This window comes from Struthio camelus, chromosome 1 (assembly GCF_040807025.1).
Source record: "Struthio camelus isolate bStrCam1 chromosome 1, bStrCam1.hap1, whole genome shotgun sequence".
In the NCBI taxonomy this organism is placed as follows: domain Eukaryota; kingdom Metazoa; phylum Chordata; class Aves; order Struthioniformes; family Struthionidae; genus Struthio; species Struthio camelus.
In genome coordinates this window covers 123,977-150,377 of record NC_090942.1, presented here as the reverse complement: position 1 = coordinate 150,377, position 26,401 = coordinate 123,977, and the positions used below count along the sequence as shown (strand labels likewise).

Below are 26,401 nucleotides of genomic sequence, written 5' to 3'. Positions count from 1 at the left end.
CTAGGTGCATGCCGGTCTTTGTTTCTGCTGTGTGATTCTCTTGCAGTCAGGTCTCCAATGCTGAATGGCAGCTATCCCAGTGTCTGTGAGACCCCACGAAGGGGGGCTTTCAACCACTATGGAGATGGGACCCAAGCCATCCTGTCGCTGAAACCCTGGCAGTTATTCCCTAGTCCGCTGGCTCACATTCACCACCTCCTTGCAGTACTCGTTTCTCACTGCAGACAAACCCAACAGGCTCCATGGCAGAGGGGAACCAGACTCAGGTGATAGAGTTCATGCTCCTAGGCTTTTCCTGGGGAAAGCCCTTCCTCTTCCTTGTCTTCCTGGCCATTTACCTGGCCACGCTGCTGGGGAACTCTGCAATACTTGCCCTCAGCTCCCTGAATCCCCGTCTCCACAGCCCCATGTACTTCTTCCTCAACCACCTGTCCTGCTTGGACATTTGCTATTCATCAGTGACAATGCCCAAGATCCTGGTGAATGTCCTGCGTCCGCAGGCAACCATCTCCTACCACGGGTGCCTGGCACAGATGTTCTTCCTGATGGGGTGTGCGGGGGCTGAGTGTGCGCTCCTGGCTGTCATGGCCTATGACCGCTATGCTGCCATCTGCCACCCTCTGCACTATGCCCATGTCATGAGATGGGGTGTCCGCATGGTGGCGGCCACGGGCTGCTGGCTCTGGGGGCTGCTGGACTCTGCTGTGCACACCTTCCTGGCCTCCAAGCTGTCCTTCTGTGGGGCTACCCAGCTCCAGCACATCTTCTGCGATGTCCCTCCCCTGCTGAGGATTGCATGCAGCAACACTCACCCCAGCGAAGTGGTGCTCCATGCTGCCAGCATCTTTGTGGGCCTCAGCCCTTTCCTGTTTGTTGTCATCTCCTACCTCCGCATCCTGGCCACTGTCCTTAGGATGCCGATGGCTGTCAGCCGGCGCAAGGCCTTGTCCACATGCACCGCACACCTACTTGTGGTTGCCCTGTATTTCGGAATGGCCAACCTGAACTACAACCGCCCCAGCTCTGGCTACTCACCGGAGGCAAACACACTGGTCTCTGTGCTGTACTGCATCATAACCCCCATGTTGAACCCCCTTATCTACAGCCTCCGCAACCAGGAAGTGCGGGGCACCCTGAGGAAGGTGCTGCAAGGACAGTACACAGGGCTTCCTGGGCGGTGACGATTAAGCAACATGAGGGCTGGGACAAGGTGTTGGCTCCAGTGGTGTGGAAACAGCGTAACATCACACGGCTGTCATAAATCTGGGAAAGAAGAAAAGGATTCAGAGCCCTCTGTTCAGGGAGCGAATGCTAACACTTATCCAGCCTGCGCCACAGCACTGGTGGCAAAATCAAGCTGAGAATAAGCTTACAGTCCTAGGATTATGTCTTTATTTTGTGCATATCACATGCTGAGCTCAGCACAGGTCTTGCTGCTGCCACACCACTACCAGGGGCTGAGTAGCTGAACCCCTAGAGTTGCTACAGCGTGGAGAGACGGAGGGAACTCCTTGCCAGAGAAAGACAACAGCTGGCAGCAGCACCATCTGCCTTGGCCTCTGCCCCCTTTCCAGAATGGGTATTCAGACACATTTTGAACACTTTCAATATTTAAAAAGTTCACCATCTCTGTAACTTGCACACTGATGTTTGTGGTATGTCTGGAAGAGCTATTTGGACATGGAGCGCTACAACATGACATCAGGCATACTGCAAAAAGAAATTTCACATGGCAGCAGATATGTTTTAACCTCAAGCAAGACTATGAGCTCTGCTTTGATGCTGCCTATAGCACTGAGCTAGGCCCTGCATGGGGTAAGAGGCAATGGCTCAGAGTGCAAAAATCCGGCTTTAGCACAGGTGCTGTTGGTCCAGGCTCTTTCCACAGAGCCTTTGGTACTGATTCTGCTAGGCTTCTCCAGACTGCCACAAAAGCTCTGTAGTATTTTGTACATTAGCATGACAGCTGGCAATGTAAGCAGACCACCCACCATGTTATTCTCAGCACTTCAGTCAAACAGCAAGTTATAAGCATAATGCCAGCTGTGAGCTGGCATTGCTTAGCTTCTCATCAGAAATGCTTGCTTTGCTATATAGCTACATAAATTGGAAATGCAGTCGCTCTGAGCAGTGTGGCTGTGGATGCTAGCGGCACAGAGGGCTGGCTGGTCATGTGGAGCAGCTACCCCTCTACCAATGCCACTATCTTGGCTCAACCTCTTCCTTTGGGGGGGGCGGGAGGGGGAAGCCACATGCAAGGGCTTTGCAACAGGGTCGCTGTTCAAATTTCTGCATGGGTGGTGTGGCAATACCACGGCTGGCTGAGCCTGCAGGCAGTAGGCACACAAAGGCCAACAGACAACATCATGATGGAAGCCAGGTTCGTGCCAGCCATCAGCACAAGGGTCCACATGGGGAGGAAAGCTGGCACAGGCCATGCATACATTTCTGCAGTAGAAACCATGGCTAGGCTGCAGAGGGGCAGGCTGGCCGGAAGGGGCCCACACGTGCTCAAACACAGCTCACTTCCCAAGGGGTACCCAGTGAAAGCCAGCCTGTTCCCAAAGAGACCTCGAGCAGAGGCGAACGATGGGGCTATGAGGTGTACTGCTTGTTGGGAGTAGCTTACCAGCTCGCCTTAATGCACAGCACAGAGCAATTTTATTCCTCAGGAGGAGGGGGGGGAAAAAAACCAAAACATTTCTGTAATCCCTGTGTTGGGCTGGCCTGTTACATCTACTCAAACAGGTTGTAGACCCCTCACCCAGCTCTACTTTTCACATACCCTTTTTTGATTGTAAAAATTGATGGAAATGCCTTTTCTTCAGAATCTCATTAGGACACAAAGCAGAGGCCCTCCTCCCCCTCCCCCCCCCCACTCCAATAAGGCCCATTCTGGAGAGCCTCCAGGGGATGAAAGCCAGAAAATAAAGGGTGAACTGCATGAGAAGATACTGGGAAAGTTATTGCAAGAAAAAAATCCTCCAGAAAATTCATGTTAAAAATGGTAAGTTCTTACTTGAACCAGAATGCAGCTTTACCATGATCTTACAGCCATAGAACATGGAGAGATTTTTCTCGGTCTCCAACACTGAGAACTGATGGCGTGCTATCCTCCAGGAGCGCATGTGAGCTTTGCTTTGCCAGGTGCACGATGGTCCAGAACAACCCTGTCACAGCACTGACCAGTGAAAGGAAAAGGCACTAGAGCGGGGCCCTCTGCAGCCCTGCCATTGGCAACTGGCATTGTGCTGGGATGTGCTCCTGCAGCGTCTCACATGCTGCGCTGCTACTCATTATTGCTAACTCAGCATGTAATTCGTTTATTCCTCTTGTGATGGTATCGTTATCCCTGAATAAAAACAACTAACTCCTGCAGTGGGAGGTCGGGCATGTGGCCTGGGATCTACTGGTTTAGGGGAGTGCTTCAGTTTGCATGGGATTTCCACTGAAGGCTTTAAACATTAGAAGTAAAAAGGCGCATGCATCACATACTGAGTGGAGGAGCCTGCCTTTAGCGCTGCCTGGAGGGCATACTGGAGCCCTTTGGCTAAAGACAAGCTTTGGGACTGCTCTTCCTGCCCCATCTGCCCATGTATGCTTATTTGTACTATTTGTCAGAGCAGTTAATAGCAATAATGGAGCTCTCTTGAAAATATTCTATTGCCTGTATCCAGTGGTAGTTGCTCAGGTTCATTTGCTAGATTGAAAGGATTTCACTAGCACAATATTCCTCTATGATGGGATCCCTGGACGGGACTTGGATGGCTTTTAACATACTCTTTGTTAAGTAAAGCCTTTTGACATTTTTATCTTCCAGGACCGTTTCTCTCAGAAAATAAATTTGCACCCTGCCCTCCCTTTTTTGAAGTTCACCCCAGAAATGACACTTCCCCCCCAACAATGTTCTCAGCATACAGAGGAAAACCAAACAAGTCATCTGCTACCGTAGCAAGATCGTCCTTTATTTTCAGGGAGCCAGTACACACCTCTCCTTTTTACGGGACAGCTCAATATAGCCAAGCTTGTGTCTGCATGCAGGAAAACTTAGCAAAGTTTACTGTGAGGGTGAAATGTTACCAGGTCCCAGCCCTGAAATCTGCCCAGATAGGCAAGGCTCATGTTTCTCTACCCCACACTACAACCATGGTTTATCCTGCATGTGGAAATCCTTCTTAGAATCAAAAGTGAGTTCAGCCTTCACATTGCTCTTTTCCCTTGGCCCCTGGGTAAGAGGACCCAGGGCCAAGGTCTGGGACAGCATCTCTTATTCTATAGCTGTAACTTCTGGACTGAGCCCCAAAAGCAAAGAGGAGTTCTCAGATGCAGGTGACAAATGACAGCTTTAAAGGAAAAGGTCCCATATTCATGTCCCTTTTGCTTCGACTAGATTAGAGCTGGTGTTTCTAGTCTGTGAATTGCCCTGTTGCAAACAGGAATGAACATGCTTCCCCTGCAATTCTGCTGGTTGGCATGTGGAAATAGAAAAACTGGAATAGTCTAGAGAGGAAAAATGTCATATATCTCACCCATGAAGATACCCATGGCTCACCCATGGCTCTTCAAACCATCCCATCTTCCCCATCTGGGACTGGATGGGAACCAGAACCCATCTGGGGCACAAGCCAAAACGTTCCCTCAAACACTGCCAGTTTGCTCATTGTACTTCTCCCATGTAGACATACCAGGTTGAGCCAAATTAAGCTAATAACATGTAAAAGGCTGAAGCAGAGAGAAGCAGAAGTTTGAAAGAAGGCCACTCAGGCAATGCTGGTCTCATTGCAGAAGCTTCACATAATTTGCTGGAAAGAGGCCTATTTTGCCCCGGCACTGTCCCCGCCACCAGCCTTCATCTACCATTTCAATGTGTGTGATTGTGTCATCGGGATCAAAAGAAATCTCATCATCTCCATCTGCAAAATTGATCAGAAAAATAGTCACAATCCAAAGATACATAAGCAAGAGAAAGGGCAAGAATAACCCCTGAGAGAGCTGGTTTTGCACACACACACACACACACCCACCCACACACACCCCCGCCCTCCACAGGAGGGGAATACAGGCTGATAGGAACAGGCAGGCTGACAGGACTCAAAGTTCATCTCATCCAACCCCTCTCCCTGACACCAGCACAGATACAGCAGAGGAAGGATTAAGACTTCACAGATGAAAGATGAAACTTCTGTGTTCCCAAGCTATGTCTCATTCTGCCTTCCAAGAATAACAACCTTGGTTTAAACAACCAAGTTGAAATCCATCACTGATAGTGTCACTGTCTCTCCTGCTCCCCAGGCCAGCTCTCAGTGCCCCTCTCGGCAGGCTGACTGCCTTTCCGACACCCTGCATGACAGACTCACCTCCTTGGTAATCGTAGAGGGCCACTGCACAGGTCCCAGGACTCTCCACCTCATAAACGTTGTCCATTTTCCCTGCAGAAGACGGGACAGGCAGGTGAGAAAGAGGCCGGCAGCAATCACACATATCTAGTCCTTGCTACCCTCCTGCCAGTTGTCAGTCTCAGGGTGGACTGCATCTAAATCCTGTCAGCAGGGACATGTGTATCACGGCCCAAAGCAAGGTGTGACTTGTCTCCACTTCTTCAGGGAGGGAGGGTGGGACAGGCTGCCCTGATACTTCGTGTTCCTTCTCACAAGAAAAAGGCTGGACTTAACGCCAGCCTCCTCCTTTGTCACCCCCAGTACCAGTGAGGATGTGATGGAAACCTCAACAGCAGCCTGTGCAGTTTGTTCACAGCCTGGAGGACGCCTGCCCCAATTCCTGCACCTCTCTCATCCCAGGGGACACTGCCAGACCAGGTCTCACACCAGTGCTTTGAGCAACAGGCTGAATCAACGGGGCACGTCCAGACCCCAGCACAGGCCTGGCAGTTCCTTCTCAGGAAACATTGCACCAAGGAAAACAGCAGCAGTCCAAGTGCGGCTTCTCAGAGTGCGTGACAGCCCTCCTGTCTGACTGCCCGAGTCCCACTCCAGTAGAGATAGCTGGCATCTGGCGTCGCACCAGAGCAGGGCAAGGGGGTAGTAGAGGAACGAGACCCCATCAGCATGGCCTGCTGCCTTGACAGTGGCAGACTTCAGGATACAAAATCCCTCTGCAGCCTGTCCCATACAGCTGGTGCAGAGCACACAGATAACAAGCTCCCCAAGACACAAGCTCTTCCCTCAGTACTCACCCAAGCAGGGCTGGCTCTGGCTGGGCTCCTCAGGGAGGATCTCCTCATAGTCCTCGCCTCCATCCTCTCCGTGGTCATAGATGGCAGCTGGCTTTCCCAAGGGCTCTGGCAGCTCCTCGTAGTCAGCAGCCACGCTGGTACTGTCACAGTAGTCAGAGGACTCTGGCAGCTCCTCATAGTCCCCACCATCCAAACTCACACTGTAGATGGGCTGATCCTGGCTGGGGGACTTGCACGGCTCCTCACCCAGATCTGCTGGCCTTGGTGGCAACGTGGGTGGCATTTCCTCATCCTCTGCTTCCGTCTCCTTCTGTGAAGTGAGAAAGTGACAGGAAAATCACCCACAACGCATCCACTGCAGGCAGCTCTCCCAAGGCCCAATGCAAGGGGCAATCTGCTTCCCTGCAGATGTCTTTAGTGCTACCATGAAACAAATGGAGCATCATTCTCTGCATGATGGAGGAACAGGTCAGCCACAAGTTCTGGGCTGAACTGGCACCTAGGAGTGCCGTGCAACCATAGGGGGAAAGACGACCCTCATCCCTCATGTCTCCACCTTCTCAGCTCACTGGTACTTCCACTGCTCTCTCCTAACAAACAAAACCAGACTAGCTCAAAAGCTAGGAGTTCCTGAAACTAGAAAACTAGAAGCCCAGAGGGGTTTCTATGCAACTAATATGTAAACAGTGGTGACATTTAAAACTCCTGCCAAATTCAATAGATGACAAAACCTCTACACTCTTGATGTCTCTACTAGTACAGCGTATGTGCACCATGGCTGCTACTCATCACTCATGTCTAGCTACAGCTAAAGTACACATACTTAGCTACAGTTCACTGTACCACCACTGTACCGACCCCCTCCAAGAGCCCATCTGCATAACATAAGGTGCTGGGCAGCTGGGTCCCATCTCCACCCCATTCCTTCCCAACCTCCTCCCACGCTGTGGCTGTGCCCTGTTCCTGACCATGCAGCTGCCCTGTGAAGCACGGCCCCCCTCCCCAGGGCAATCCAATCCCTTCTGCCTGCTCCCCTTCCCGGTCAACCCAGCCTGCCTCGGCACCTGCTCTCCCTGTGACACAGGCCTATCTCTGTCAGCTCTCCCGGGGACCCTTGCTGGAACGGTGGCAGGGGCTGCCTCTGTGTGGTCCTTGTCTTCTCTCTGTTGGATTTCCTGCTGGAGAAAAGTCATCAAGAGCCCTTCAATTCCATTGAACAACACCCAAAGCAATGTCCATTCCCATTCCGGATAGGGCGATTCTGAGACAGGTTGACATCTCTTCCTGCTGAAACCTATTCTAGCTCCCACAGACCTGCCCTAGGGACTGGACACTAACAAGACTGTAACTGCTATGTGGTCTGCAGGAAGTAGCCTCAAGAAGGGAACGTATGGGGAGTACTTTACTGGAGAAACCCTATCCGCACGTCAAACGCAGCAACATCACAAAGTAGAAGGAGGTCTTGTAAACCTGAGGGTTTGGATACTACCTCCAGTTTGGAAAACCCTGAATGCAGACTGCTGGAATAGGGATACTAGGGATATTGTGTTTGCCATGTGTTTACCAAGCACTAAAGACGAGGAGGAGTCTAGGCTAAACCACAGAGGGTCGTGGTTAGATACGGACAGGTCCTGGTCTGCATGCCCAAAGAGGCAAAAATCTAGTGACAACTGGAGAGTTCAAGGCTGGTCACTGGCAGGTACGGGGAGGCAATTTAGGCAAGAGGTCACCAGAAACGGACTGGATAGAAGAAGACGGACATGTGTGGCCCTCAGAAAAGGTCTGCTTCGCAAGTCTTGGGGGTGCATGGGAAGATGCCTTTGGCTCACCTGCCGCCGAACCACCTGACGCTCTCGAGCCTGCCGCCTCATCTGCTCCTCTTCCACCAGCCTCCTGCTCTCCTCATCTGCCAACTTAGCCATGTTTTCAAACCGTGACCGCAGGCTGCTGGTGCCACTGGAAGATGCTGTGGAGAAGAGAGCTGACCAAGCCTCCCCAATGTCTCACATCCATCCCCCCAACATGTCCAGGGCAAACCCAGACCTGTGCCTCTCCCAGTCAAACCTGCAGTACAACCACCTTCTCCAGCCTCCAGTCACCTTCTCCATCCTCCCTATAGCTGGGGACGTGGGAGGTATAATTTCCTACCCAGCCCGAGGCTGGTACCCAAGCATCTCACCTGCCTCCACTGGTCTTGTCTTCTCATATGAGGAGGCTGGAGCTGCCATTTCATTAAACCCAGCAGCACTCTGCAAGAGGAAGCACACAAAGTGTTCAGCAAGTTAGGCAAGGCAAGCACTGAGGCCTCAGCTCGTTTTGGCTGCTGGTGTCTGCAAGCAAGTCACAGCTTTGTTCCCAGGTGTGTCCTCATTCGTAAAACTGCCACAGTCCTGTGGGAAGGGAGGCTGCTGGCTGCAGTCCTGCTCTCCCTTCTAGACTTCCAGCTGAAGACAAAGGCTGCTCCTGTAAAGAGGAGCTATTCCAAGAGCCAAAAAGGCCATATGGAGCTGAGCAGAGGAGGCTGGTCAGTGGCAACAGGATTGCTGCGTGGGTAGGAAGGCTAGGGGTGAGAGCATTCACAGGGAATGCAGTGAGGGGCTGGAGATGTGCCTGCCAGTCCATCTTTTCCTGAGGTCTGGGGATCTGGTGCACTAGCTGTGCCAGACCATCCCCTGCACTCCCAGAGGTATGAGGGGTGGAAGCACAGCCCCTTCAGGTGAAAAGCTTTCAGCTACAAAACCACAAAAAACCATGTGGCCCTTCAGCAGACCATTGCCTGCAGTACGTGTACACAGTAGCAGAGGCTGGAATACATCAAGAAGAAATTGTGCGCGTGAATATCTGGGGTATCGCTGGCTTTATGGGGTGTGAAGACATGGCTGAACTAGTAATAGCATCGATGGGGGTGGCTGTAGCAACAAGAGGGTGAGACTGAGGGAGGCTTTTTTCCATGTATATTTGCAGTTACTACTAGACATTAAAACCCAAGACTAGTTGTTTGAGGTTTTTCTTCCTTCCCATCCTCCCCACCATAAATTATATCTGTGATTTTCCCCTTAGGCTCTACTAGCACACGTTTTTCAATGTACACTCATAAATCCTGTTCCAGCCATGCAGAGAGGGGAAGAAAGATGGAAACTCCAAGAATATTCTTTACCTACCACTGCACTGCCTCAGGCACAACCTAGCTGACAAACGCTAACGCTTGCTTATCTACTTCTATGACAAAGCTATTTCACATAAAAAGGAAAGAGCAGGTGGGATGCAACTTTCAGACAAATATAGCTACATTTATGTTTGCACATGCCGGTGTCACCACATGGACTGGGTGTCTGAGCTCCTGCTACAGTCAGTGGAGCCAGAAGCTCACCTTAAAGTAAACCCACAGGTAAATGGCACATCAAGCTCTGCTGAACACTTGGATCAGGTCTCCACAGACCACAGCAGAGACATGTTTACATGATGGCATTTAAAATTAGATGTTGTAGTGTGCGAGCTGAATCTCACGCTTAGTGTTCAAAGCTTTGACAAAGACGAGTTAAAATTGCCTAGCCACATATTATGTCCTAATCTGGAGTAATGAATTCAGCACTACTCCAGTGCCTGAAGACCAGGCAATCAAGAATTTAGGTATCTGCCTGACCAGTCTTAATTTTGCCATCTTTGATTTTGCTTCAGTACTCTCAAAACAAACTCAAGTTCCAGTCTGAGTTGATCAGGAATTCCTCACCCTGCCTCTGCATCCAAGTGGAGCCTGCTCCTCAAAACGACTCACAGCTCCTGACCTTCCCACAAGTGCTCATCTAATTTTATATGCCTTTTCTGTCACATACGCAGTGCCTTGGCTTTTGACATTGCACCTCCATGTTGTTAAATTCACAGACCATGCTAATCTCCCCCTTAACAGGTGCCTGTCCATGGGCAGGATGCTGTTCCTACTCTGCTACTGGCACAGCCCACACATGCAGCACTGAAGGGAACACGCTGGATTGCTACAGGCATGTGTTTATCTCCTTCCTTGGCTCAGGGCGCTGAAGAAAGGTCCTCACTCACTTCTTCCAGCTTCTAACTATAAATTGTGTGGGTCGGGGATATTTGTACTGCACCAGGCACAACACTGCCCAACAACAGACAAAGTATGATTCAGGGAAGGAACCATTTCTTCCTCCTTCAAATGTCCCAAAGCTCCCCCACCATGCAAGATTCTCATCTAGGCTATGCCCATCCTTGCAGATCATCCACGGGCAAGACCTGCCCCTGCCTTTCCTAAGCAAACTTGCAGGGTAGCTTGCCAAAGCACAAAGTTAACTAAAGTGCCTGAGCCAGTCTGCATTTAGACTGTAGATAAGCCTTTGCCTGGATTCAGCCCAAATAGGAAACTTAAAGTAGCAAACTGGATGAGTGCCTCTCATGCAAGGTTTGCCCCCACCAACCCCAACTGTGATGGGTTTTGTTAAGGTATACAGGCAGGTGACTAGGCCCTGACTTGAGATCTAGCTAAACACAACAGACCATGAGAAACTCCTGGACATGCTGAATATAAAATAAGAGTGGGAAGCTGACAAGAGTTACAGACAGTGCCATGAGGAATGGCCAAATTTCACAGGTGTTTAAGGGGGACTGATGAGAGAGGGCTAAGCTTCACAAATACCTGAAGGGATTGCTGGGGGTCCTTTTGCAGAGTAGAATCTGGCAAGGCCAGCACTACACCAGTAATAACACGGAAGTCCAAGATGATACCAATACCAAATTTGTGTACAGATAGAGCAAAACTGGGAGCAATGGGGAAAAAGCAACTGGGGGTGGCTTATTCAAGAGGACATATGGGTAAAGAAAGGGAGGAGCTAAGGCAGACGAGGGAGAAATATAAACACAGAAAAACTGAGAGATGGCAGAGTGGGGATAAAAAGGGTCAGTCATGCATATGTAAACTGTTGATCAGTTCACTTGTCTGAGTACAGTCTGCATCCCTTAGAAAGCGCTTCACTAATCCGGCTCTGCTCCTAATCAAACTATTAAATAACGCCCCAGGGCAAAGCAGGTCTATGACTGTTCAGTTTGAGCAAAAGCAGCTGAGAATGGGAAAAAAAAAAAATCTCTTTCTTCCTTGCATCCCAGTCTCCCCAGGCTGCACCCCTCTGCACCCTCTGGTGTTTACACTGGACCAGTTCCTCACCTCACAATAGCTGTGCACTGAGCAGCGGGACCTCGTCTTTCTCTCTGGGAAGTCTTTTCTTTTGCAGCAGTGCAAAGACCAGTGGCCATCAGGAGGCAACTGCAGGCTGTTGCATGCAGAGACTTACCTTATCCACTCTGTCCTTCTGGACCCCATAACGGCCTCCAAACCCTTTGGCATAGTCTGTATGGAAAAAGTGACACTACTGTATAGTATTTTACATTCTGTATGCACCTGACTTCAGTGTACAGGGACTAGTGACATAAATTAGCTTTGCCTTGAATTGAAAGGCACATCTGCGGGCTAGCTACATTTTATCACTCCATCAGGAGTGGGGTGTCACACATCAAACTAAGTAAAGTAGAGTTAATGGAGGCAAGATGCACTGGAAGGTAGCTGTTAAGAATAATCCTCCAAACCTTTGAGTGAAGTACAATGTGCGGTGCTGCACCCTGGCACATCTGCTTCCAAGGCGCTGGGGTAAGGAGCCAGTCATGCCATTTGAATGCAAAATGGCCTTTTTCACTAAAGCTGGACAAATAGTGCTAACAGTATTCAAACCATTCCCGGAATCTGATTTGCCTCCTTCCCATGTGCTTGCCTTTTGCATGAGTTTATGTCGGGCTGTGCCTGCTCCAAGGAGATTGTGCCACCTCCTCCTGCAGCGTTTCCTTACCTGTCTGGGATGCATGGGGCTGCACGTCTTCCTGGTGCTCCCAGCCAAGGGCACTCTTGTCCTGACGATCCCGCTGGACCCCAAACTTCCCGCCAAAGCCCACAGAATAGTCTGCAGCCATGGGGATCCAGATCACACATGAAGGACAGGCAAGGAAGAGAAACAGAAAAGTGGCAGCACGGTGAAGTCAGGCCATTTTCACAGAGGAGATGGTTATTCCTGCCCAGGACTCAGGGAGAGATGAGGAATGGACACACAATAAACTTCCTCAACAGGGGCTGCAGCAACAGCCCTCCCGCCTCCTTGGACCATATCATCTGCTATCAGCACCTGCAGCAGCTTCCCATGCACTCTTCTTTTAGAGACACGCTGCCCAGGAGATCCCTGTACCCACAGAAACCTGTTGCTCCTCTTCATTTGGCCTGAAGTTTTCCAGCAATCTTGCAGGGGCATCAGCCTGCTGCCCACGGCTGCTCCATGCTTTCCATGCCTTTCCCCAATCCCCTGGCTGTGAGCAGCGAGCCCCCAACACCTCCCGCAGCATTTCTGCCACCCGTGCAGCAGGCTGCAAGGGTGCCCCAGTGGCACCCCACAGCCCCAGTGGGGCACAGTCCTGGACCCCAGTCCCAACAACGCTCACTGCAATAGGCTCACCCAGCTCACCTTTCTGAGAGTCATGCTTCTCCGCCTGGCTCTTGTAGTCAAACCCCACCGCTGCTTTGTCCACCTTGTCCCTCTCCACACCGTAACGGCCACCGAAGCCCTTAGAGTAATCTGAGGAGGTGCATGGAATGAGGTGCTACCCCAGGCATGGGGCTGGTGAGAGACAGAGACAGAGAAGGAGAGCAGCACCAGGAAGGAACACCAGGGAGGAAGAGTAGGGATGATGGATGACACCAGAATAAATAGGAGTTTGGAGGGGATGGCATGGAGAACAGGGAGTACCACAAGAGCCTTTGAGGATGAGGGTCTGTGGGAAGAGGCAGACAGGGCAAGCATGGGCTGTGGCAGCAGGAGGGCCCAAGGGCCACAGGCAGCAGGAGACACACAGCCAGAGAGGGCAAGGAAGCTGGGCAACATGCCAAAGGTGGCTAGGGAGGCAATCGGAGCTCGGCTGTCCAAACAGATACAGCCAAGGCAAGACTCGGGCACTGACAGTCTGGGTATCTGCCCATCCGCGCAACTCCAGAGCAAGGATTTCAACCTGTGATCTGGCAGTCTCTGAAAAGGTCTGTGAATAAGTGTATTGAGCCCTCGAAAGTACAGAAGAAATGGCAAGCTTTTGCTGTATGGCCTACATCTGCTACAATGGAATCTCAACATCTTCAAGGCAAATGCTAACTCTGGATGTTGAAGCAAAGACTCAAACCCACATTTCTGGAGACATTCTCCAGTTTCCCGCAGTCCGTCTCTGACCTGCTCGACTCTCATGTGATGGAAGCACAGCACGTGTTCCTGACACCTCCCCCTTTCACATCCTATATTAACTATTTCAACTGTATTCAGTTATCCTCTAAGGACTACCGTGTTATTTTTGGCTGATGTCCTAAGAAATTTCAGCTTCTGTCCTAGCTGCTGGCTCTACAGGGCCTCTTTCCTTTCAGAGACTTACTCCTCCAGCTACATTTTGAAATCCTGCTCTTCAGCAAGAGTAAATCACAGTTACTTCCTTTTGTTCCCCAGCCCTGTTCTTATAGGTCTGCCTTTCATAGGAATGAGCTGTGGTTTCTCCAGTAAATTAAGCCTTATCGCTCCATGAAGATTTTGCTCTTGAGAAATCAGCACAAAAACATTTTGGACTGAAGAATGGCTTGCAGAATAACATTCACTCCATTCACTCCAGCTCAGTCAGCTGAGGATGAATAAGGCCATAATTGTTAAAATCTCTAATTTCTAGAAATTGCTTCAATTTCTATCCATTAAACCATTGTTTACTCATTAAGCCATTATGGAATAGACTTTTTGAGATCCTGTCTTCAGCAAATACAGATTTCATGACCATTACCCTGATGCTAAAGCTTTCAGTATGGTAACATTTTTGTGAAAAATAACTCAAAGTGAAGATGCAGCTGTTCAATGTAACTGTACCTTGCCTTACTTCTAAAATTTTCATTTTGTCCTGAGTGATTTCTGAGGTTTTACACAGCCTGATAAATTTCTATTTCCATGTCTCTAATCCACTATCTGATTTCTTGTACAGGAATGTGTTAACATATCACAATTGCACATGACTCATTAAGTCAAGATCAACCTAGAATGTCTCAAAAAAACTCTCCCTTCTTTTATGGTTTCCTCTGAAATGAACACAATGATTGAGTTTTTTTTTCCTTAGGAATGCAGCGTGCCTCACATTCATCTAAAACATCTTACCCTCTCATCCTGTCTTGGCTGCAGAATATTTAAAATAACTTTAGTTTCAGTGCTTGCAATATTCCAGAAAATAGTATTTGTGAATCTCTTTTCTTGCTGAATATAGCTGCTTGTATGTATAGGTAAGTTTGGCTGAATCTTCTCCAGTAGTCTGCAAAAGTTCTGGTGCTGCAGAGGCTTTTGTTTCCATATCCATTGTTCAGCCTTTTCTTACTTGCTGTTTTTTCAGAAAACCCTTATAACATCATACTGTGCTTGGGTTTACTATGAAGCAGTTTCTCAGCAGGACTTATAGAGGAAAGGGCTCACCATATCCAAAACTATTTCCTCTTTGGTCTGCTATCTATCTGTCAAGGAAGGGCAGCTCTCTCCACTCAGCCACGACCCAGTTCCCAGCAAGGCAAAACACAGAGGCAACAGGGATGCAGAGCAGAAATGTGGTGACAGAACAGCAGGAAACGGGGCCATGAGGGTAACTGACCAGGGACACAAATTCAAAATAAGTGATCAGCGGGAGGGGGATAACGCAGGAGGCTGTGCTACAGCAGACAGCACAGGACATAGGGAGCAGAAGACAAGGGCAAAGTGTGAGGGACCACATCTGCCCATGGACTTGCCTTTTTGGGATGAGTGTTTCTCCACCTCACCCTTGTATTCAAATCCCAGTGCTGACTGGAACAAGAAGGGGAGGAACATTAGCCATCCTGAGGGTCAAGCAGGGGCTCGCCCATCCTCCAGCGCCCTGGGGTCTGGCTAGGGCCCTGCTTCATGTCCTGTGGTGCAATATGCAGGTGCATGGCCACTCCTTGGCTGGCAGGCCCCATCACCCTCTCACACCATCCCTTGCTGTCCACATAGCAGCATGCCCAGGAAGAGGCCCTCTGCAAGACCATGCATCCCTGTAAGGGGTCCACAATCCTCACCCTAAACCCTGCCTGTCAGTCCAGCAGCCCTAGCTGCAGGCAAGGCAGCTGGGCAGCATCAGGAACCAGGTGGTGCATGGGAGAATGGAGTCCTGCAGTCTCCATCCGGTCCTACCACAGGCAGTCACTGCGCATGGTGTGACATGCAGTTTTGGAGATGAGAAACACCACAACCTCAAGAACAGTGGTGTCCAGGACAGAAATGCAGCACTATTATCCTGTCTGCATAGGACAGTGCAAGCACAGTTGGGCTGCACTGTGCATGGCAGCATCTGCAAACCAGAGAGCTAATCTACATGAGTGCTCCACAATTCATCAGTCATCATCTTGCACACAAAGGGTGAGCTGTGTGTTTCAGTGGAGATCACAGTGTGTGACCTGCCTAGACCTGCACTCATCAGTACTTGGAAAACTGCAGCCACAAACCTAAACACAGCATAGTGTTTCAGGGACAGCGCTGAGCACAAGCCGCAAAGACACGCTTCCACTACCCTCTCTAACCCACCTTGTCAGCTCGGTCCCGCTGGACTCCATACTTCCCCCCAAATCCCTGGGCTGCATCCGTCTGCGAGGAATGCTTCCCAACATCAGCAACGTACTCGTGGCCCACTGCACACTGAGCAGAGAGAAAGCATGATGTGAGCCCCCCACACTTGTGCCAGCAGGGTGGACAGAGACGTGAGCACCACACAGGCAATTGCCCTGCTTCCAGACACTTGCAGCCACCAGGAGACAGGTCCAAACCAGCCACACTGCTTCAGCCAGCACCAGCTCTGGTCCAACACCTCTGAGGTAGCTTCGAGGACAGTCATCCCACACAAGCGTCCGTATGGCCCCACTGCCAGCTCATCAAACAGACATTAGGCTGCTGAACATCTGCTGCTCCCAAATGCCAGTGAATTAGAGCTAAGGATAATTTTTCTTTGAGGAGAAAAGTGCAGATAGACACATAGCCAAAAACCCACAGGCTCCTGGTGTGGCGCATGCTGCCCAGGGACAGTTCATGGACCCTCGCTCTCAAACACAGAAAACAGACCTGCCTGGGACCTGGGATCACCCTTTACCCTGCCGGGGACAGGCTGAGGTTCCACCACTCCCTGGCAGGAGAAAACATGGCCAGGAATTCACCCATGCTCCTCAGGAGAAAGACCAGAGACCAAATGATTGCAACATCTGCGGTAAGACTGGACAAAGGCCTAGAAGCTGCTCAGCAAAAGCATCCTTGCTCTGCTCCTGCAGAAGGGCCTGATGATGGCTGCTCCACTGCGACCTCCTCAGAAGTCTCTGTTTCTCATCCTGCCAACCCGGTATCATTTATATCACAGTGCCCCCTCTGCATTGAATACTACTGCAGTCTTATAACCGCACCCTTGAAAAGATGTATTAAAAGCAGAAAGGTACAGATAGAAGTGTGACAAAGATTATCATATATAAATATAAAACAGATTCCATATCAGAACAGAATATGTGGACTACGGCTTCATCTTGCGAAATATGACAGAGAACTGTAATGAAGAATATGAGTATGGGATTATTATTCATTATTTCTCCAAGCACAAGTAGGGAGGGACACGAAATTTAATTGTTATGCAGCGTATTTTAAATAAGCAGCAGAAAGTCCTTCTTCACAGAGTGCTTAATTCAGCTGAGAGGAGCGTGGCAAGGAAGCTGTAGGGGCAAATTGCACAAAGGGGTTCAAAGAGATCGTGGAGATATACTATGGGCTAGCTGGACACGTGAATCTGTGGAGTCATGCCAGCTGTCCATTCCCTCCTGTCAGGATCAGGCCAGAAGACGGGATGCTATCTCCGTTATGAAACAAAGACTTTTCCACTGACTCCAGGAAAGCCCTCTACAACTGTTACCTTGTCCATCCGATCCTGCTCTGTTCCAAATTTGCCCCCATAACCATACGAGGCCTTGGGGCCAGTTTCCAGCTCCTTCTTCTTGATGACCTCGTGTTCCTCTGACACCTTGTTCCTCAGCTGGTGGATGCTGGCAAGACAGAGAGGAGCAGGGCAAGTCACTGTGGGGTTCTGCAGACCTGTGCAGCTGGCTAGAGCACCTCTGAGCTGCAATGCGGGCCAGAGTCCTGTGCAAAGCAGGATGTAAACTCGCCGCCAGCAGTCACCACTTACCCACAGCTGGGCCCCTCTCTGGGGCAGCCCCATACCTGCAGTTGCTGCACCATGGTGGAGGATGATGCTACCCCAGGGCCCAGGGAAGGACCTGGAGAGGTCTGCTCAGCGGGGGCATCCTGTCTCCACCCTACAGCCTGCACTCACAGCTACACCCTCTCTTTCACAGGGGCCAATGTTTTCCTTTTTCTGCATGCTACAGAAGCACTGCACAGGGTAGCGCTGGGATGTCCCCAGGGAGCTGCTGGATAGCAGTAACTTTGGACAGGGAAGGAGCAGAAAGTCTTTGCCATGGCAGAACAGGCATATCCCCTCCTGCTAGCCACTCTCTGGATGTCCTTCAAAGTTAATCCCTTGCAGCATCACAGGCGGTTTGTAAATTTTGCCTTTTAGTGCAAAACCATCATCTCAAACAGAGTCAACATGGCAGCAGCCATCCAAGCCAGGGCAGGCAGGTGGGCAGTGGATAAGGGCAGCCAGGCGCAGAGCTGCAGCACAGCCCCAGTGGGCTCCCCGCCATGGGGTGAAGCCTCCACCTTCCTGGGCCAGAGACGCACCCCAAGAGAGGAGCCACAGGCAGCCCCATATGGTCCGCACTAATGCAATAGGACAGCACCGGGGGCCTCAATGCACCCAAAGGACTCACCAGGAACCCTGGGGGAGATGGCTGGTGGGAGCAGGCAGGCAGGGCGAGGAGCCCCTCCGGCACCGCTCCTCCCCTGCCCTGGCTCCGCTTTGCAAAAGCCCTTATTTGGCTGATTTCAGTTTGCAAGTGAAACCACCACTTCCACTTCCTGCTATCAGACGTCATCACGGCAACAGCCCACCCGCATGTCCGCGCTCCCCGAGCTACAGGCCCCGTCAGAGCAGCAGGCGTCTGCAATCTGGGCCCAGTCCCAGGAGCGCAGCTCGCACGCGCCTCACTCTCCCCCACAGCCCACTGCCCAGTGGCTGCACTCACTCAATGTGCTCGGCGCGGCCAGAGCCCTCAATGGTTTTGGCTCCCCATCGCTGCTCTTTCTCCGAGATGTCGTTCTGCAAAGCAAACCCACAGCCATGAGCGGTCCGCTGGACCCACGGGCACCCGCGCAAGCGGCAGCCACCAGGGTTTGGGGGTTGCAGTAACCCGCTCACAGCACCCTGGCCCCTGGGAAGCCACTGCCGCTGCTGCCCCCTGGGGAGGGACCCGGCCCCCTGCTCCTCACCACGCCCCGCGCCCAGGCCTCCTCTACCACCCCAGGACCGCGGCTCTCACTGCAGCACCACCAGGCCAAACCCAGCCCCACTGGGGCGGACAGCCCAGCCCGGGCCTCCCTGGCACAAAGGGGACAGGGCAGTGGCACCGTGCAAGCACAGCGGGGACGGCCGGGGCTCCGAGGCAGCTGCATCCTGCCACCGAGGGCCAGCTGTGGCGGGGCAGGGCAGCTGCACAGGGCGGCTGCTGCTACCAGCCCCGCAGCACTGGGGACCCAGGGGCCACGGCCTGGGCCACCACGGGGGCTGTGGGAAGCTCGCTCTCTCTGAAGATGTTGTAAAAATTAATTGCTTAAGAAAATACTAGAAAAACACTGAAATGAACATTTTAGTCAAGGCCGACTGTTCTGCTTCAAATTTGCTATGACCACGCTTTTTTTTTTTTTTTTTTTTTTTTTTAAGGTCTGAAAATGTGTTCGGGAAATTGAACCATCAATAAACTCTTAATGAGTAGAATGAATTACCAGCATCTTGAGATAGTGAAAAATCATTTAGGTTAACCAAATACAACATGACAAAGCAGTATAGAAAAATGTTGTGATACTCAGTGAATGGGTGATAAAATCGTAAATGAAGGTTAGTAAGTGCAAAAGCAAGGCATATGGGGGGGAAAAAAAACCCTAATTATACCTACACAATGACAAAATAGTTATCATCGTTCAAGAAAGAGTAGGAATTATATAATTGGCCAAAAAGCTGAACTATAAGTGAATTATCAGGAAAAGAATAGAAAACTAAATAGAAGACAGAAATCATGACATTGTCTTAATCCAGGGAGTTCCCACAGGCTGAGCACTTTTACGTTCTCACCATCTCTCCTAGAAAATAAAAGATATAAACAGAAAACAAGGCAGTCCAGAGGCACAGAGCTGCATCTCTACAGAGTGACCTTAAATAAAGTGGGATTCTTCCATTTGAAAGAGACAAATGAGGACCATTGGAGGATCCTGTAAAATAATGCACAGTGCAGGAAAAACAAAATGCAGTGTCTTGTAACACCAGCTGTGGGTAGGACGTCGTGAAGTTATCAGGCAGCAGGTTTAAAAAGTCTCTACTCCTTTAGTGACATTACTCGTAGTCAGATGCAGGATACACTGCGGTTGGAAGTTCTAAAGACGAAATATAAGTAAGAGTCAAAAATAGCTTAGACAGATTACCCAACGGTAAGCCCATTGGTGCCTAATAAGCGCGATGGAGCGGATATTCAGGCAGTCACGGAATTGCCAGCGCCTGGCAATCTTACAGGTTTCCCTGAGCTCTGCAGAGGCCACGCGAGGGGTCGGTGGGATGTGGCCAACCCTGCACAGCCAGCAGCACTGTGGGCCACGCGTCCCCCAAGCCTTCACCCTGACCAGCAAACGCCCTGGGCCAGTGAGCCCTTCACACCACCTCCCTCATCTCAGTTAACCATCAATTATCACACCAGGCACTCACCACAAAATCAGGGTCGGTGTCCCAGTCGTCTCCCTGAGACTCAACCTTCACTGACACATTGTGTCCCACGACTGCTTTCCACATCTGCACAGGGAGGACACAGCATTACCCAGGGCCCAGCACACAGGCACCACTGGCTCCCTGCCCGTAGGCACAAAGGTGCCACAGGCACGTCAGACTGCAGCAGTCATGGCATAACTCAGGCCAGAAGGAACCTTTGGAGGCCACCAGCCCTCACTGATCTCTGTCTCTCACAGCACCAGGCATCCCAAAATAATTACTCCCGAGTACCCACACCTCTTTCAGAAAAGAACACAGCATTTTTTAAAGGGTAAACCCCAGCCCTGACGCACACTGACCGCATGGTTAAAACGTACACCTTATTTTAATGTAAATTAGTGCTAGTATCCAACCATCAGACTCTGTGGCTTTCCAACGTGTTACTGCTTTTCTGTGCTCTAGGAGACTCTTCAAAGCTTTACCTTGCCTTCTGTTAAGCACAATCACAGCATGCTGCCAGAGACCGTGGCTTGCTCTGACACCAAGAGACAATGCTGATTTACCCCAGGTTGAACTCCTAAATTCTCTTATCTGTTTTTCAAACTTCTAATCACCGCCTGGCACACTAGAGAAGATTCAGAGAAAAGCTGTATTATGTTCGTCTCACAATATTGGTACAGTATGCTCCATGGTGCTTATGTCTGTCATACAGTAAAAACAGGAAATAGGGCTAAAATCATTAAGTGTGCAGGGTGGAAAGGGCTTAAGCTGCCACTGTACAGCTTGCATAAGCTGTCCAAAGAGGCCTGCAGGAAGTGATAGGCTCAGGAAGAGGAAGTTAAATGAAACTAATGTGAAATCTAAAGCTCCTGCATTTCACGTTCAAGGTGACTCAGAAAAAAGGTGATGAAAAAGCCCCTCCCAAACAACACAATTTCTACAGAAAAACAGAAACAGAATAAAGTTACCTTACGCGCCCTGCCTCCCCAAACAAAATGGATTAATCATTCTCAGCAAAGCTCTCATTTCCCATCTCCTATTATTGCCTGTGCCACTGAGAAGCCCCAAAACCTTCATCGCTGTAGCCTGAAGGAGCTTTTCACGAGGGCAGAGGGAAAGACTGAACAGTGCGTGCAGCAAAGAGCAAAGTTTTTGCCACTGACCACTGAACCCAGTTCCATTATCACTGCAAACATCACCTAAATCCATGAACAACCCAAGAGGAGGGAAGAGGGCTGTGACAGAACCTTATGTAGCGGCATGCTCTATTTGTGTGCCTCTCACGGCACCAATCCCTCAATCCCACAGCAGCACAAACCATACACTAGCCTCCAGACCGACCCCAAGCACCCAGGACAGTTGCTTGTTGTGCAAGCAAAATGTTTGCACTGAACAGGGAATTGTATAACCACTGCCATCTGAAGCAATAAACCTCCAGCCAGTTCACTGCACTGAGCTTCAAGCTGCCATTAACAATCGTCATGAGAATCAGCACCACATAACCAGGGAGCAAAGACAACAGGAACTGAAAGAGCGCAGCAGGGACAAGTCTTTTTTCTGTTAAACAAAAGCAAGTTAGCAAGCTGAAGGAGAGGATGTAGGACAAAGGCAGATTTACAGTAAAGATGCGGCTTTAGGCTTTCTCCAGGCTGCACCAGAAAAAAATGGTGTCCTACTCTAGAACACAGCATGCCTGTGATGTAATGCACTGTGCTTGCACACACCAACAGTAATCCTGTAACAAACCAAATACAGCTAGTCGCAAATAGAAACAGGGGAAGCAGGAAGGCTAATACAGACAAAATAGCACTATCCAAAAATACCTTTCCCTTGATCTCCCTTTCCCCTCCAGTGACCTGAAATACAAGCAGGCTTAGGGTTTTAAATTCTGCTGTAAACGGCTCTTGATCAACTACTTCCCAAAGCCAGCCAGGACACTATGCATCTTGGGCACCATGACAAACCACAGCCTCTTATCACACGACAAGACTCCAAGTACCTGCTATAATGAGAAATATCTGACACAGTAGCACCTCAGTCCTTTGATTTGTCCCTTTCTTCCTCCTGACAGATCCACTACATATCACTCCACTACAGCACAAGCGTAGGCTACTGCTTAGCACAATTGTGCTCGTCAATTAAAAAACTTGGTTCTTTAGAGCCTCAAACACAAAAGCAGCAACAACAACCCGAGTACGGACCGAAAAGTAAATACCAAGCACCATCAGGTAGCACATGCTAGGTCAGGAAGGAACTCCCTTTGCCTACCCATCAAGCAACCATTTCTTTGTTGCTGTTGCCCACTTTCCACTCTCAAAACCTACTCAGCTTTCTTACCTTAAAAGGCCCACCACTGCTCCAGCTGGCAAACTTGCCACGTTTTGCCCAAGCATCTGTTGCTAGCCCTAGCTTTTGACTTGCTTTGCCCTCCCAGTTCCTGTTTTAAACTATAGCTAACTTCACTTCCGGCGTCCCAGCCCCCAACACTCTCTGCTCAAGTTATGAGCACCAAAACCTGCGCCAGCGCACTACGTTTTACCCAGTGCGCTCCAGAAAACCGACAGAGAGCGAGCCCCAGATACAAATTGCTCTGAGTCCTTCAGTAGGACTTGATAGGGCACAATTACATTTCTTAATGTACAAAACCAGTTCATGACCTCCACATCTTCATCTGCTCCAGAAAGCATTGTGGCATACTAATACAGAAGAATTAAATGGCTAAAGCCTCTGAATTTGACAATTACAATGAGGTCCTGAGCAGGAAAGCTGCTGTTTACAGAAGTTAAGAAATTTGTCTCGATACCTTACAGCACAATTAAAATACATGTATAAATACATATGCACACAATATATGTGTGTGTGTGTGTGTGTGTGTGTATAAAAATAAAAGATCTTCTGGCAAAAAAAAAAAAAAAGTAAATAGCCTGAACTGGAAGATGGAAAGGATGCAGTCAAAGAATCCTAGGCACTTACTGACCAAACTCTTTGGTACATTGCTTACTGGTGGAAAGTGTACAGTTTTGGAATGAGTAGCATGAATTACACTAGTTTGGTATTAAACAAACATCTCAAACCAAAATAATTTCTATTCTGAATGAGTCAAGTGAAACATAAAAAGCTTCTAGAGTAACCATTTCTATTTGACAGGAGGGCAAGACATAGAGGGCTTTTTGAGAGACTGATCAAAAAAGCAGCCAGCAGAGATTCATCCAAACATAGAAGTAACAAGATGTCGAAATGTTTGAAGACTGCCAGGTAAAATTCCACACCTTTCATTATTTCATTAGATCAAACCACAAAACTGTTAAGTCAGATTATGATTATGTGATCAGAAGTGCCCTCGGGGTTTTGGTCCCCCACCCCCTGCCTTTTAATCAAAGCTCTAGCTGCTTTTTCCAAAGGCATAAGATATTCAAACATCTCTGCATCAGCAGAAGCTTGTCTTACGAGCAAGGCGGGTGCTAACTTTGGGTCCTGTGCAGCACACTGCTACCATGAACTTTAAGGAAACATACTTGGCTTTTAAAAGCAGTGGGAACATCATCCACAGTCTAACTATATCAATTTATTTAGCTTTTATTCTAATAGTCTTCAGTTTTATTAGAATTGCTTTAAAAAGTAAAGTACTATTTCCTTCTTTTGACATTGCAGCAGAAGCTGAAATGGGCTGAGAGGTGAGATGGGAAAAGAGGCCAGCACCACGGCCCTTCAAATAGTATGAAGAGAAGGGATCTTCTCCAACCAGCACACGAGGAAGGCTACACTGAAATGAGTTAAGTCTTACAGCGTACCCATAAAAAGTAAGATACAACAGCACTAATCCCTCAAGGGACCTCTGACATTTACACAATGACATTAAACAAATTCCATCTGAAAAATAATCTTTATTATATACAGGAGCATGTACCCCAAGAAACTATAAGCAAAGTATTTGGTCACTGAATTTTATGTAGTTGAAGAATACAGGACAGATACTCAAGGGCGGTGCGCAAATCGATACGTAGTGCCAGTGTTCTGGACCTGCCAGAGAACCAATTATTTAGGTACAGTAATTAAATTAATCCATCCTCAAACAAAGTTTGTTCAGTGACTGAAGAATCTTTGTTTACCAGCAATATCAAAAGAACTCTCTCTTTCTCCGTTGAAAAACGTCTGTGTGGCTACTCAAGCCAGAGGCAGATACAAGCCTTTTGGTAAGTGCTCAGAACAGATGGCAGGACAACTCAAGTCACTGACAGGGAACTTGACTGGAACAAGCTTCTTTGCATTCAGTGTCCTCCAGTTGGCAGGAGGCACTACCTCGCCTCCAGGACATTTTCAGAAATTCTTTAGAAAACATAGCTTTCCATGTATCATATCGGAACAGGTCCATTTGCATCAGTTTGCTTATACTCACACAAGTCCAATGCCCAGCACTAGCTTTCCACACCAGGCTTTTCCTAAAGCAGAGATGCCAAAACAGGCCTCAGAACTCTGTCCCCTGCCCTCGCCTAGGAGGAACAGTTTATTTTGGGGACTTCTGCCTTTGACTTGGGCTTCCGTGCCATATAATGGAACTCTTCAACATAATCTGTATAGGTTTAATCTCATGACAAGGGACCAGAACGCAGGAGCACAGCTCCTCATTTCAAGAGGCGTGCAAGCACCTTCTCTCTTCAGGGAGAGGTGCACAAATGTTATAAACAGCAAGGTAATTAACTTGGAGATAAAAAGTTTCTTGTTTCCTATTCCTTTTCAATAATTAAATTACTGACATTATTTTACAGGCTCACCAGAGCAGACATATGACTTTTTAAATGGAATGCTCAGCAGGTCCAGACACAGTGATTTTGGCCCTTCTTTGACAGGAGGCACAACTGGCCAGGAAACATGATTTTCAAATTTGATTCCTGTTCCTTAAAGATTCCACAACATCCTTAAGATACACATTTTAAACACCATTGAGGCACAGAGCATATCTAAGGGCCAGAGGAAAGAAAGAAATTTCCCTTTCTTATAACTAGCTACAGGGTTTCCCCAACCCAACTCATTGATCGAGTCTAAGAGGGGGAGGATCTTGAAGTTCCTGGAAGTGTGGAAGTACTGCAGCAACTCAAAAATATTTTACTTATTCCTACCACAGCATAACACTCTAAAATGAGTGGTGCCAGCTCCAGGTAGAAGCTGCAGCAACAGATGCAGTCCTTGGGAGCTTGTAGCATGACGACTCCGGCTCATAAAACGTACCACTCAATGACTTAGAAAACACTAAATGGGGTGGCAGATGTCCTGGAAACAGACATCAGCACTGGCTGCTGCATACTTAAATGAGAATAAGCAACCTAGGTGCAAGTTGCTGGGTTCAGCTGCATCTTAAGTGCTGATTTGATTCAGTACAAGAAGGCAGCTGGGTGACGTGGTGGTTACAGCTACCCTGCAGTTAGGCATTGCAGGCCCAGCATTTACAAAGGGCTGGGGCTCAAGGAAAGGCTGTTCTTGCTCACAGGTGGCCTGTAAAGCATAAAAAGAGCAAGACATGAAGAGCAAGCAGATACATGGCCGCTAACAGAGGCAAGTGGGTCCGGGAACAGAAGAGAGATCGTAACAGGCGCCACAGTCCAGGAACATGCCGAGTCTGGAAGAGTTAAAGAGAAACACCAGTTAGTGCCAGGAATGACCAAGATCCATTTGCCTTCACCCGGAGCTCTCCAGGCCACAAAGAATTTTGTTTAAGCTCATGAGCATCAACCTTCCAAAACCCCTTTCACTGTCAAAGTCTTACCTCTTGAGCCAATCCTCATGAAAACTTTCCCCACCCCCATCAGACAGAACCTGCTCTTTGAAGGTTACCCATGAATCAGCTCTCTTCAGTTCTGCTTGAGAAAGACCAAAAGACGCAAAACATCTCCCCCTAACATTTGCTCCCTACAAATTTCTAGCCCCTCCAAGTGACATAAGCAAATGGATCAGTGGTATTTTTCTGCTAGAAACTCAAGCTATCAGGAACCCCGATTCATCCCTCTGGGTTGGAAGATGAAAACGCTTATTTGTTCCTTCACCCTGTCAGCTGCAGAGATTTCAGATCCTGCTCAACAAGCCTAGGTATGGTGAACTTACACTTCAGCCCCACCCCCCGGTCAAGGTGTCTTCAAACAACGTAACATCAACTGGAAAAGTTCCGGGAGAAAGAGAAAACAGTCTGTTCTACTAACATTCCCCACACATGAGCACAGGGTAGCATCCAGTTATGTCTGCTGC

General features: G+C 49.2%; 3 protein-coding genes across 11 annotated transcripts in view; 1 reads left to right on the top strand and 2 right to left on the bottom strand.

Annotated features, from left to right (window-relative positions):
- The first annotated feature begins 242 nt into the window (after positions 1 to 242).
- On the top strand, positions 243 to 1,181 carry LOC104153852 (olfactory receptor 10A3). The gene has a single exon (XM_009689914.2). The coding sequence runs from the start codon at positions 243 to 245 to the stop codon at positions 1,179 to 1,181; it is 939 nt and encodes a 312-aa protein (XP_009688209.2).
- A 2,763-nt stretch (positions 1,182 to 3,944) lies between these two features.
- On the bottom strand, positions 3,945 to 22,803 carry LOC104153848 (hematopoietic lineage cell-specific protein). 2 transcript variants are annotated; one of them, XM_009689909.2, is made up of 15 exons: positions 22,502 to 22,803; positions 20,165 to 20,248; positions 18,438 to 18,511; positions 17,204 to 17,333; positions 15,844 to 15,954; positions 15,033 to 15,087; positions 12,709 to 12,819; positions 12,046 to 12,156; positions 11,497 to 11,552; positions 8,373 to 8,442; positions 8,023 to 8,159; positions 7,258 to 7,371; positions 6,194 to 6,503; positions 5,358 to 5,429; positions 3,945 to 4,913 (listed from the first exon to the last, which is right to left on the bottom strand). In XM_009689909.2, the coding sequence occupies exons 2-15, from the start codon at positions 20,246 to 20,248 to the stop codon at positions 4,777 to 4,779; spliced, it is 1,572 nt and encodes a 523-aa protein (XP_009688204.1). In that variant the 5' UTR covers positions 22,502 to 22,803; the 3' UTR covers positions 3,945 to 4,776. The 2 variants fall into 2 exon arrangements, with proteins under 2 accessions (XP_009688204.1, XP_009688205.1); XM_009689910.2 differs by having other exon boundaries at positions 7,258 to 7,368.
- A 1,225-nt stretch (positions 22,804 to 24,028) lies between these two features.
- The window catches only part of GOLGB1 (golgin B1), a 48,038-nt gene continuing 45,665 nt past the window's right edge, over positions 24,029 to 26,401 (bottom strand). For all 8 annotated transcript variants that reach the window (XM_068936420.1, XM_068936553.1, XM_068936491.1 and 5 more), the window contains one exon: positions 24,029 to 25,778. In XM_068936420.1, the coding sequence (XP_068792521.1) occupies positions 25,644 to 25,778 (135 nt within the window). In that variant the 3' untranslated portion in view covers positions 24,029 to 25,643. The remainder of the gene's footprint in view (positions 25,779 to 26,401) is intronic.

What these genes read in the sequence shown, in the direction of transcription:
- LOC104153852 (XM_009689914.2), top strand. Translation starts at nt 243, where the DNA reads ATGGCAGAGGGGAACCAGACTCAGGTGATAGAGTTCATGCTCCTAGGC.
- LOC104153848 (XM_009689909.2), bottom strand. Translation starts at nt 20,248, where the DNA reads ATGTGGAAAGCAGTCGTGGGACACAATGTGTCAGTGAAGGTTGAGTCT. An exon ending in GCCCCATGCATCCCAGACAG is followed by an intron (nt 11,553 to 12,045) that starts GTAAGGAAACGC and finishes TTTTCCATACAG; the next exon opens with ACTATGCCAAAGGGTTTGGA. An exon ending in GACAAGACCAGTGGAGGCAG is followed by an intron (nt 8,160 to 8,372) that starts GTGAGATGCTTG and finishes TCTTCTCCACAG; the next exon opens with CATCTTCCAGTGGCACCAGC.